Here is an 11,305-nt window from a genome sequence, read left to right as displayed (position 1 = left end):
TATTATTTCTTAAATAGGTTGAACATAAGAATTAAAGATTGTTGTATAAAATTTATATATTATTATTTTTTAAAATTAAAATTATATAATTTTTATATTTTTTTTAAATGTTATTAAAAATATTTTATAATAAAATACTATAGTTAAATTAATAAGTCACCAAAAAGAAATAGTTAAATTAATAATTAATTGAGGAGAGTAAGAGAGAGTGGCCTTGCTTACTGTTAAAGTGTTAATTATTACTAATTAACTGAAGAAGAGTGTTCGAATTTGACTTAAGGAACCCTAGCCATAGAATCTGCAGAATCAAAGTTCAAACTTCTTTCTCTTTCGCAAATCGGTCTCCACTTTCCACCACATTCCATAGCATAGATGCTGTTTCTACTTCTCATTTCGTAGACCGCACCAGAGAGAGAGAGAGAGAGCGATTTCTTCTTTGGTCACTCTCAGTCATGGCTCGCCGTCATGGTTGGGAGCTTCCTTTTCACACTTTCCAGGTACTCACACTTTCACTCTTTTAATCATTTCCTAATTGATTGCTCCTAATCTCTGTTTTTCTGTGGAATCTCATGCGTGCTTCTCCCCTCTGCTCTATCATTGTTTTTCTTTTCCCATCATTTTCTGTGCTGCCCTGTTACTGTTTTTTCAACTCCACACAAACCATCATGTACAAATATCACTTCCATTTTTTCCGATTTCCCCCCAAAAAAGTAGGAAAAGAAAGATGCATTTATCGCTAATTTCCCTTACGTTCTAAGTTGTGGATTTACTGTTATCGTAATACTCTCATTCAACATTCACATGAATTGAAGAGTATGATAATGTGTGTGAGTTGTGACGGGATCTGTGGAAAGTAGTGGGATTGACAAATAGTATTCTCATAACACTTTTTTCTTCCAACATTTATAAACAGGTGGTGGCTATAACGGTTTTTTTCCTGTTATCCATCGCATTCTATGCCTTCTTTGCTCCTTTTCTCGGAAGGGATATTTATGAATACGTGGCCTTTGGTGTTTATTCCGCACTGGTAAGGATTATTCGGATTCTTTCCTGCGCTCTTTCTATCCTCCTTGTGGTTTTATGTACAAAATTCATACTAAATTTTTAGATTCAATATTCCTTCATTGATTTCTACCTATATTTTGAATTTCAGGCTCTCTCTGTATTCCTTCTTTATGTTCGATGCACTGCCATTGACCCTGCTGATTTGGGAGTTCTGCTTGATTCTGACAAGACATCGAAGAACCAATCAAAAGCCGATGAAGAATTGGCAGGTTGGGTTTGGAATGCTGCCGTTGTCTGTTGATAACTTGATATGACTCTCATCCTTAACGGACTGAAATTAATATACAGTAGTGATAGTGTTGACTAGGCTGTTTACTGGGTCATACAAAAACCATGAAGCGGTTACAGCATGTTTTTTCCTATGCTTTTGGTACCATTTTGGTGCCACTCTTTCTGGTGGTTTAGTCTTTTCCTATTTACACAGTCATTATGTTTATTGCCTCCTCCTGTCATATGATGTCTTGATTTTTACTTTCTTAGTTGATTTGGCAATGGTATTTGTTGATATTGAGACATAAGACAATCTTATAGTGTATCATGGTATATATCACAGAAACTGGCAAGACAGGATTAAAAGGTGAAGGAACGTCTGGTCAGCATAATTCAAGTTGGTGCTCCAAAATTGGATGTTTCTTCTGTAGTTTCCTTGTCAGAGAAGATTGTCGCAGTAATGAAGATAATAATCTACAGCAACAATCTGGAGAAGAGGAAGCTTTGTTCTGTACTTTGTGCAATGCTGAGGCAAGAATTCTTACTGGAATAGCATATTTGATATTATTCATTGTATATCTCATAAACACTTTCCTCAATGTGCAAAAATTATGATGTTTTTACATTTTAGAAGTACTATTTTGCAGGTTCGGAAGTTCAGTAAGCATTGTAGAAGCTGTGACAAATGTGTTGATGGATTTGATCACCATTGTCGGGTACTTTTCCCATTTTAATGCTACTTGAAGTCATTTTCTGGGTAATTTAGATACTCATTCTTGTAGTGTCATATCTGTATGTTGTATTAAGAAAATTTTGATGATATATGAGCTCACTTTTCCACTTGTTAGCACCCCTTTCTGATTCATTATCATATTCTTTTGTTGTTTTGTTCAGTGGTTGAACAATTGTGTTGGACGGAAGAATTATGTCACCTTCGTGTGCCTTATGGCAGTAAGCCTAGTTTGGGTAAGTTGACTGAAAGAGGGTATCCTAAATGAAGCTCTTGGTGCCCACCCACACTTTGTTGTGTGTTGCATAATGCAAACCTTCCTGATTATATTTTTGTTTTACTCTGTGTTCACACGTGCCACAGCTTATAGTTGAATGTGGAGTTGGGATTGCTGTGCTTGTCCGATGCTTTGTTGATAAGCGGGACACAGAAAATCAAATAGCAGAAAAACTTGGAGCTGGATTCTCTCGAGTCCCATTTGCTATTATAGTGGTATGCTCACCCTGGTTTTGTGCTCCATTTCACAGTAGATAGTAGCATATTAGTTTATCTCAAATAATTTCTTCTGCTGTTCTTTGGAAGTCCGTTGAATATTTATCACCACTTGGTTTTTTGCTGGAAATTGTTCAGCGTACCCTTTAATCACTCATTGGTTGTCAACATCTTTAACTAGTTGAGTGATTAAGTTAACTGTCCCTAACATGAAATTTTTTAACAAAGAATACCTTTCTTGTACTTTTTCACTACAAAAAGATGTAAATTGCTAAAATATTAAAGGCATATATTGCCCATTGTTTTACTAAATTTCAAACCTTTAACAGGCCATCTGCACAGCAGTTTCTTTCCTGGCAACTTTACCTTTGGGAGAATTGTTCTTTTTTCATATGATCCTGATACGAAAGGTAAAGTCATGAACTTCATCCCTTTCTGACATATAGATATGATTTCTTAGCTGCCGTTTCCTTTTACAGGGTATTACAACATATGAGTATGTTGTTGCCATGAGAACTCTAAGTGAGCCTCCGGGTCCTTCAGTAGATGCTGGTGAACAGCATAGTCTACCATCATCTCCTACCAGTTCAGCTGTCACTGCAATAAGTGGAAGAAGTTCTGTTGGAATGAGTTTGCAATACAAGGGTGCTTGGTGTACACCTCCGAGAATATTCATGGATCACCCGGTATGGCTATCTTTGTATTATAACCTGAATCATATGATTACATCATGGACATAGTCACCTATTTTTGAACATTACATATAGATATTTACAATAAGATTTAAAGTACGAAGTGAGTAGAGAGATTATGTATGACTATTTCCATGATTAGCAAGTAATTAAGAACTGTTAGACTATAACAGTTAAGACAGGAGATGTGTGCTGTAAAGAGGCACACCCAATAAGATATGTTTTGTATATTGCATGCTTTGTTTCCTCCTAAAAGTTATTTTCTTTTGTTGAATGTTGATTATCTGTCTGGTCTTGGATAAGCAGGATGAAATCATACCACATTTGGAGCCAGGAAGGCTGCCATCCACAGTTGATCCGGATGCAATACAGCCACCTGACAAGGGGAAAAAACCAAATCATCGTGCTGTGCGAATAAGTGCATGGAAACTTGCAAAACTGGATTCCAATGAGGCAGCTAAGGCAGCTGCGAAAGCTCGAGCATCATCATCTGTGCTTCGCCCAATTAATGCTCGGTCTAATCCATATGATGCAGATAATTTATCCAGCAGCAATGTGAGTGGAAGAAGCAGTCCAATTAGCAATCAAGGATTTCATAATAAATATGATGCAGCTGGCACATCAAGGTTATCACCTTACAAGGGCTCATATCCTCCAAGTCAAGCAAGCAAAGAAGATTTAGATTCATGTCAGCACAGTATGAGTAACTTTAGCAGTCCTCAAGTTTCCAACTTAACCCCTTCACCAATGCAGATTCCAACTTTGAGCAGAGACCATTTCAACCCAATGTATCAGCAACCATCAGGGAATCAGTCTCCTTTATCAGCCAGAGAAAGCGAAGGGAATGTAAATCCAGTTCGTGATAACAATGGACGCCTACCAATGAGAGGTAACAACATAGCTGTTTCCGAGAACAGAAGATCATCAGTATTTTGGGACCAAGAAGCTGGGCGCTTCGTCTCGTCCTCATCTGGTGCTCATGGCAGTTCTCAAGTTTCCGGAACAGAGTTATTGTACAGTGGTCGTTCTATATTTTTTGGCAGTCCTGTTGTGAATGAACAGGCAACTACGGGAACAAGAAGTAGCAGCTCAGCAGCTGGTATTCAAGATAGAGATTCTGCATTGAGGGAATTTCAGCAAGGTCGATCACATAGAGGTGGCCAGCTTCCTGTGTTTGTTCCCGGTTATTCGCAATCGCAATCACAATCACAATCACAATCGCAGCAAAACAAGTTCTCATAGACTACGTTCTATTTGTGACGGCAATTTTTTCCTTATCTTTAGTGTCTTTAATTTCGAATAGAATTCCCAAGCCAAAACATATATTATCTTGCACGTTAAAGATCCTTGTTGCCACTGTTGTGGTTTGATGCATTTGCCATTCCATCTGTACAGGCTAATGGAAAATGGATCATAACCTTTCACTGTACTAACATATTGACCACTGGCATCGCATTTGAAATGTTAATTTGAACATTGATATTTGATTCTGCCCTTGCTACTTCGTATCTGTAAACAAGTAGATATGTCAAATGTAAACACTAAGTTTTATGTGAAACCAATTATTGATTATTATACTCACGTGGAAATAATCTAAAATGTCTGAATTATTTATTTACTGAGAAAAATATATTTAATTTATGATAGCGATAAAAATGCCCTTAATATTTAAAAATATGCCAAAAGTATTCAAATATAAAGGAAGGTCAATAGGTCATCTCCGATAACGGAATCATTAACATGATACGGGAGACAGCCACATAAGCATTGCCTGCCACTTCTGCCGTGTTTGCTAAGATGAATTTTTTTAAGTTTGAATATTTTTTATGTATTTTAAGAATATATTTCTTGATAGTATAAATCGAGAATGTTTGTGTGAATGATTATATAATTTAGGGACATTTTTTTTTTGTTTATTTTTATACTCAGACACTCAGTTATAAGGAAAATGTTTTTGCCACTATTTAGAGAGAGCATTCCTAAAAATTAAGTTTTTACAATTTAAAAATTTATAAATGAGTTCTTTTATTTGATTCTTATAGAGACTTGCGGAATAATTGATTCCCCTCCACCCCTCCGGTCCTTCTTGTTATTCATGGTTAGACGCTATCTTAACTTTTTATTGGCCATTTACCCAAGCATATTAGGAACGGCAATTGTGTCCGCACATATTTATTTTATCCTTATTCGATCGGGAGTATGAGACCGATTATAACGAGACGATATGAAGTCGGATTTGGATAGGCGTGGCAAAGCGGATAGTCCATCTCGTCAAGATCTATTCTAAAAATGGGATAAAATGAATTTAAAATATTAGTCCATCTCATTTTGTCGCGGATTATTGGGTCAACGAACTAGTCTGCTTAATTCTGTTTTTAAAAAAAATTAAAATTAATATAAAATAATAATTAAAAAATTAAATATAAATAAAAATTAATTAACTTATAATATTTTTATTATTTTTTTAATTTTTAATTTTAATAAAATTATTCAAAGTAATAAATGTCAATAAAATTATTTTTATTTTAAAAAATACATAATATAATTTAAGCATATATATAAAAATATAAAATAAAATAAATAAAGTTAATAAACAAAATAAAAAATAAAAAATAAATTTAATTATCCCATTCAACTCTTTTTTTTTATTACTCTCTTACTCTTTTTCTCTGGATTTAAAAATTGTTCAAGTAATTTAGATATCTAATATTGCCATCTATTTCTTCTTCTTAACGTTGTTTTGCTCCACTTACGAATGCGTGATTGTTGCCTCTACTTCTAAGAGTAATATCTTTCGTTCAAATATATTAAGATGGAAACTCAGGTGCAATAGTAAAGTTGATCATTTGGAGTCGTTAGATAAATATTTGGTCAAATCAATTAAATTATTTAACCGCTTTCAGCTATTTGAATTTTTGCCATATATTAACTTCACTCTACCAACTCTGGTTCATATTTTTATATGATTTTATTTAAGATCCTTTTAATGAAGTAAAAGTTAGTTCATATATGTGAAAAAAATTAAACTCTTATGTCCTATTGTATGTTTCTTTTTTCCTTATTCATCTGATTAATTTTGCCACAAAATCAAAGAAAAATTATAGCCAAAGTAGTAGTAGTGTATTGTGTGTATGTGGTTTCACTACTACTTTCACAAGCAATTTTTTATTTTGTTTCATGAATTGATTTTAAAATTATATTTGATTAGTGAATTTGATTAGTGAATTAATTTTAATTTTAATTTTGATTCTATGATGTTGAATTATTAACATATCAATAAATAATTTTGTAATTAACCATTTGTCTATATCTTGAATTTTTTAAAGTAATTGAATAATTATTTAAAATATATGCATATAAAATCTGAATAAAATTGGTTGTAGACATCTAAACGCCAATTTGTTGTAGTGCATTGTTAAGTATTCCCGCCGTCACGCCGGTGCCCCGGATTTGATCCCCAGGCAGCAGCATAACTTGGTTTTCTTTTTTCATTTTTCTGCAATTGATAATTTGATGTGAGTTGGGACTAATTAATATGTATTAAGACAGAAGAATGAATGGATTTGAGAGGCCAAAATTAGTTTGGAGGGTCGATGGGTGAAATTGGTAGTATAAGCGGCAGTTGTTCCTCTCCGTTCATTTTGCAGTGGTTACAAATTATGAATGCAACAAATAGGAAACAAAAAACACTTCCCCCTGCTTCTGTTTCATTTTCTCATCATTGCCGCATGGCGCTTATTATTATTATTATTATTATTATTCCTCCTCATCAGAATTACTCCACTCCTCCATGGTTCTTCACCTAATTCAATTCAATCATTAAAAAAAAAACTCATCACATACTAACAATAAAAACAAACACAAACACTTTGCTTTTTGAATATGGCGGTAAGAGGAGAGGAAAGGGCGCTAGATCACACCCCTACATGGGCTGTCGCTGCCGTCTGCGCCTCTATCGTCCTCATTTCTATAGTGCTCGAGAAAATTATACATAAATTCGAAAAAGTATGAAGAACCTAGTAATTTGTTTAATTACTCACATGTATTTATTTTATTACTATTCGTCATGATTAATTAGTGTTGTTGCTTGGTTTCAGATGTTTGAACGTAAAAAGAAGATGGCTCTGTTACAAGCACTCGCAAAGATTAAAGGCGGTAACAACATTGTTTGTCCCTTCCCGTCACGTTTTATTTTTCTTTTAATCTATGATTAGTGTGTTTTTTTGGCACATTCTCCATTAATAGTGAACATGTTTATATATGCATTTCAGAGCTTATGGTTTTGGGATTTATTTCGTTAATATTAACGTTTGGACAAACCTACATTTCCAAATGGTGTATTCCCGAGAAGTATGCAAATACCATGCTACCTTGTGTTAGAAGCACGAAGGAGGAAGGCGAAGGCGGCGGCGGCGGCCACAACCAAGCTACTCCAGCGGGTGCGGGTGTTGTGGAAGAGAAGGGTGGTGCTAAAGAGGCTGCTGCTGAAGGTGAACCGCCCCATCGCAGGCTTTTGACATACGAACGTAGGTTTCTGGCTGCAGCTAGTGAAGGATGTAAACCGGTAACAATGCATTGTTGTTATTATTATTAACATGCATAAGGTTTAAGAGGATACTAGAGTAACAACCATATTAGGCATATATCAAAATTAGTCATCAAAATCAGCCACTAATATAAAATATATATTAAAATATAAAATACAAATTAAAAATAATTAAACAACATGTTACACACAAATATTTTGGTGTACATAAGTATTTTTGTCGAAGTAATTACCTTTATTACGAGAGCATTAGTTAAATCTTATTGCAAATGAATATTAAGAAGTTGATTATGGAAATGGATAATGTTGATTGTTTGTGTAGGGGATGGAGCCTCTTATATCTGTGCATGGAATGCATCAATTGCACATTTTCATATTCTTCTTGGCTGTCTTCCATGTCGTATACAGTGCCATAACAATGACTCTTGGAAGAGCAAAGGTTGCTATTATAGATCAGATGATAGATAGATAGACCACATATTTATGACATAACATTCTAACATCATTCTTTGTTCTTCTGGAAGATTCGTGGGTGGAAGGCATGGGAACAGGACCATATTGTGGATCAAGAAGCCTTGAATGGTAAAACAACAATGATACCATATAGTTCTGTTTTAAGTTATATTTTTTTCTTCTCCAATAATTTAATTGGATTGGTGTGTGATGATAATAACTGTTCAGATCCTAGAAGATTCAGACTTACTCACGAGACATCATTTGTGAGGGATCACAACAGTATTTGGACTAAAACTCCAGTTTCCTTCTATTTTGTAAGGGATTACAATATCAGTCTTTCATGCTTGTTTTTCAAGTTTCAACTCACAGTCAGTGATATGTTACTAATCAATTTTTCAGGTATGCTTCTTTCGACAGTTTTTCAGATCTGTTCGCAAGGCCGACTATTTGACCATGCGACATGGATTTGTTACTGTTAGTGATTTTCCTAATGCAGTATCAGCATCATTTTGGTGCTGTTTTTCATCATTTTCTTGAATGGATATCCAACTTCATTTTTGTAGGTTCATTTAGCACCTGGAAGTAAGTTTGATTTTCAAAAATATATTAAGAGGTCATTAGAAGACGACTTTAAGGTAGTTGTGGGAATCAGGTAATTTTCCAAATTTACCCACATTTTTTTGCGCTTTTATATACTAATCATTAGCTTCGTATCACTTATGCTGTGTTTGATAAATATTTCAGAATAGAAAATATATGAATGAGGTTATTTCTATTGTTTCCAATTTTTAGGTAGATAAAATATCAAATAAATCCTTTTCCAAAACCAAGATAATTTTGTATGTTTCTCGATCTATTTTCTTTTCTATATATTTCTATCCTAAGACACTTACTAAATACGACCTTAGGGTGTTGAAGAGGATAGTTTATTCTTGATTCTTCTAATTTGTAATTTGTTCTAATATTTGTGGGTATCTTTGTGATTTTGGCAGTCCAATACTTTGGGCATCAGTGGTGTTTTTCTTGCTTGTAAATGTTCATGGTTTGTCCCTTGACCTATTTATCAATTGGTTTATATATTTGATGCTCATATTCATGTAGAAACCTGATTTCTTAACTTTGGTTCAGGATGGCATGCTTCCTTTGGGGTGTCTTTTCTTCCACTAATGGTAATTAAGCATATTTTCACTGCCAATAATTTTTTTTCACAGAAAATAAAAGGACTAATACTTGAATTGCTTGAAGGTTATTCTAGCTGTTGGGACAAAGCTTCAGGCAATTATAACCCGAATGGCACTTGACATAAAAGAAAGGCATGCTGTAGTGCAGGGGATCCCTCTTGTTCAAGTCTCTGACAAGTACTTTTGGTTTGAGTGGCCTGAGTTAGTTCTTTATCTCATCCATTTTGTTCTCTTTCAGGTATTTTTGTCCATTTCATCTTATGAAGCTTAATTATATTTGTTTTATAGACATTGAATATTTGAAGAGTTTTACTTATGCAACTTGGTGCTCTTTGTTTACATGTCCAGAATGCATTTGAGCTGACATATTTCTGGTGGACATGGGTAATTGAACTCTTCCTGAGTTGTTAATACAATTAACTTTGGAAACCTTAAATTAATTCTCTTCCTTGTTGATCTGATGCAGTATGAATTTGGTTGGGCATCTTGCTTTTATGAAGATGAAATACTTATGATTAGTAGAGTTGCACTTGGGTAAGTCATTCCTTGCTAGTGATTATCCATGCCTGTTCACATACATAGAACAATTACATTTGAACATAAATGTTCTGTTCTATTGTTTCACATCATCAATAATTAATGGGAATAATACTAATTTAAAAATTGAATTTTGCAGGATAGGAGCTCAAATAATCACCAGCTATGTCACTCTTCCACTGTATGCACTTGTTACACAGGTAAGTTGGTTTAAGGTTACAAATGATTTTCATTAAACAAAGCAAAGAACAATATTTATGATTGTGATGATAATTGTTCAGATGGGATCAACAATGAAGAAGTCAATATTTGATGAACAAACATCGAAGGCTCTAAAGAAGTGGCACCAGAATGCTCTGAAGAAGATAGCATCCAGGGGACGCCATGCCACTTTGGGAGGCACCACTATGTCAAAATCGCCGGACGGTTCACCCAGCAAAATGTCAACTAGATCCCCAAACGCCGGGCAGTCAGCCACCATATTGTCGAGCGTAGATAACACTATCCCCGCCTATGACAACCGTGACCTTCTAACTGGACCATGACAACACATAAATGCGTACATACTATTTTCTGCTCCTTGTAGTTTGAGTGTTGAATGTAGCAAGCTAGCGAATGGATTTGTAATTGTAGCACAGTGTTTGGTTTAGCTTTTATAAACTGGAGTTGAGTTCAATTTAATTATACTAGAATTGATTTTAATTAAAATTGAGTTTGTTTTAACATGACTTATGTTTTGATATTTTAATTTAAAAATAATTATAATTAATAAAATATTATTTGGAAGTGCATTACAACATATAAATATAAATATAACATTAATTTAATTGCAAAAGTATTAAGATTTGATCTACATGATAAGATTTGATCTGTGCACTAAAATTTGATCTCGAATAGAGTTTCAAACAATATTTATTTCTGAAGAAAAAGTAATAGATAAATTTGAGGATAGGCTATCACCAATTTGATTATCATCTTCATCTTCAATAATAATATTTTCATCTTTCCTACCATATGAATTCAAAATCCGGTTCAGAATTTCGTCAAAAAAAATTATGAATAGTCATTGTTATTCTAACTATTTAAACTTGAGTTTTCATTTTGAACTTTGGTATATGACACAAAATTGTAAATCTATTCTTCCACACACCAAAAATTCTTTCAATTGTGCACCTTAGACTTGAGTGATAATAATTAAACACTTCATTACCATTTGTAAATTCAGATTAATTTCTAAAATATAAAAGATGATAGCGTTCACATTTATATGTACCAATATACCCAGCTGGTGTTGGATATCCTAAATCTACTAAATAATATTTACCTAAAAGAAAGAATATTTTTGTCATATCAATAATAAATCTAGAAAAATATATATATATATAATATATCCAGC

The 11,305-nt window shown here is 33.8% G+C and overlaps 2 protein-coding genes across 2 annotated transcripts; both read left to right on the top strand.

The window, feature by feature from the left end:
* LOC107609605 (protein S-acyltransferase 21) lies at positions 254-4,688 on the top strand. Its single transcript, XM_016311615.2, has 10 exons — positions 254-497; positions 914-1,027; positions 1,154-1,274; positions 1,619-1,806; positions 1,923-1,991; positions 2,170-2,241; positions 2,369-2,497; positions 2,827-2,907; positions 2,977-3,183; positions 3,496-4,688. Exons 1-10 carry the CDS (start codon positions 453-455, stop codon positions 4,429-4,431), a joined length of 1,962 nt encoding a protein of 653 aa, XP_016167101.1. The 5' UTR covers positions 254-452; the 3' UTR covers positions 4,432-4,688.
* LOC107607460 (MLO-like protein 9) lies at positions 6,643-10,590 on the top strand. Its single transcript, XM_016309414.2, has 15 exons — positions 6,643-7,194; positions 7,287-7,344; positions 7,461-7,753; positions 8,058-8,174; positions 8,260-8,317; positions 8,417-8,505; positions 8,591-8,665; positions 8,755-8,843; positions 9,184-9,233; positions 9,320-9,360; positions 9,437-9,610; positions 9,721-9,756; positions 9,839-9,906; positions 10,049-10,109; positions 10,191-10,590. Exons 1-15 carry the CDS (start codon positions 7,072-7,074, stop codon positions 10,452-10,454), a joined length of 1,596 nt encoding a protein of 531 aa, XP_016164900.1. The 5' UTR covers positions 6,643-7,071; the 3' UTR covers positions 10,455-10,590.

This window comes from Arachis ipaensis, chromosome B07 (assembly GCF_000816755.2).
Source record: "Arachis ipaensis cultivar K30076 chromosome B07, Araip1.1, whole genome shotgun sequence".
NCBI classification, from domain to species: Eukaryota; Viridiplantae; Streptophyta; class Magnoliopsida; order Fabales; family Fabaceae; genus Arachis; species Arachis ipaensis.
The sequence above is the reverse complement of the archived record's forward strand: the minus strand, read 5'-3'. Positions and strand labels throughout refer to the sequence as shown.

Bases quoted from the DNA above. Each gene is read 5' to 3' on its own strand.
- LOC107609605 (XM_016311615.2), top strand. From the start codon at position 453: ATGGCTCGCCGTCATGGTTGGGAGCTTCCTTTTCACACTTTCCAG. The intron at 1,028-1,153 runs GTAAGGATTATT...TTTGAATTTCAG, and splicing joins TTGGTGTTTATTCCGCACTG to GCTCTCTCTGTATTCCTTCT. The intron at 1,992-2,169 runs GTACTTTTCCCA...TGTTTTGTTCAG, and splicing joins GATTTGATCACCATTGTCGG to TGGTTGAACAATTGTGTTGG.
- LOC107607460 (XM_016309414.2), top strand. From the start codon at position 7,072: ATGGCGGTAAGAGGAGAGGAAAGGGCGCTAGATCACACCCCTACATGG. The intron at 7,345-7,460 runs GTAACAACATTG...TATGCATTTCAG, and splicing joins ACTCGCAAAGATTAAAGGCG to AGCTTATGGTTTTGGGATTT. The intron at 8,318-8,416 runs GTAAAACAACAA...ATAACTGTTCAG, and splicing joins GGATCAAGAAGCCTTGAATG to ATCCTAGAAGATTCAGACTT.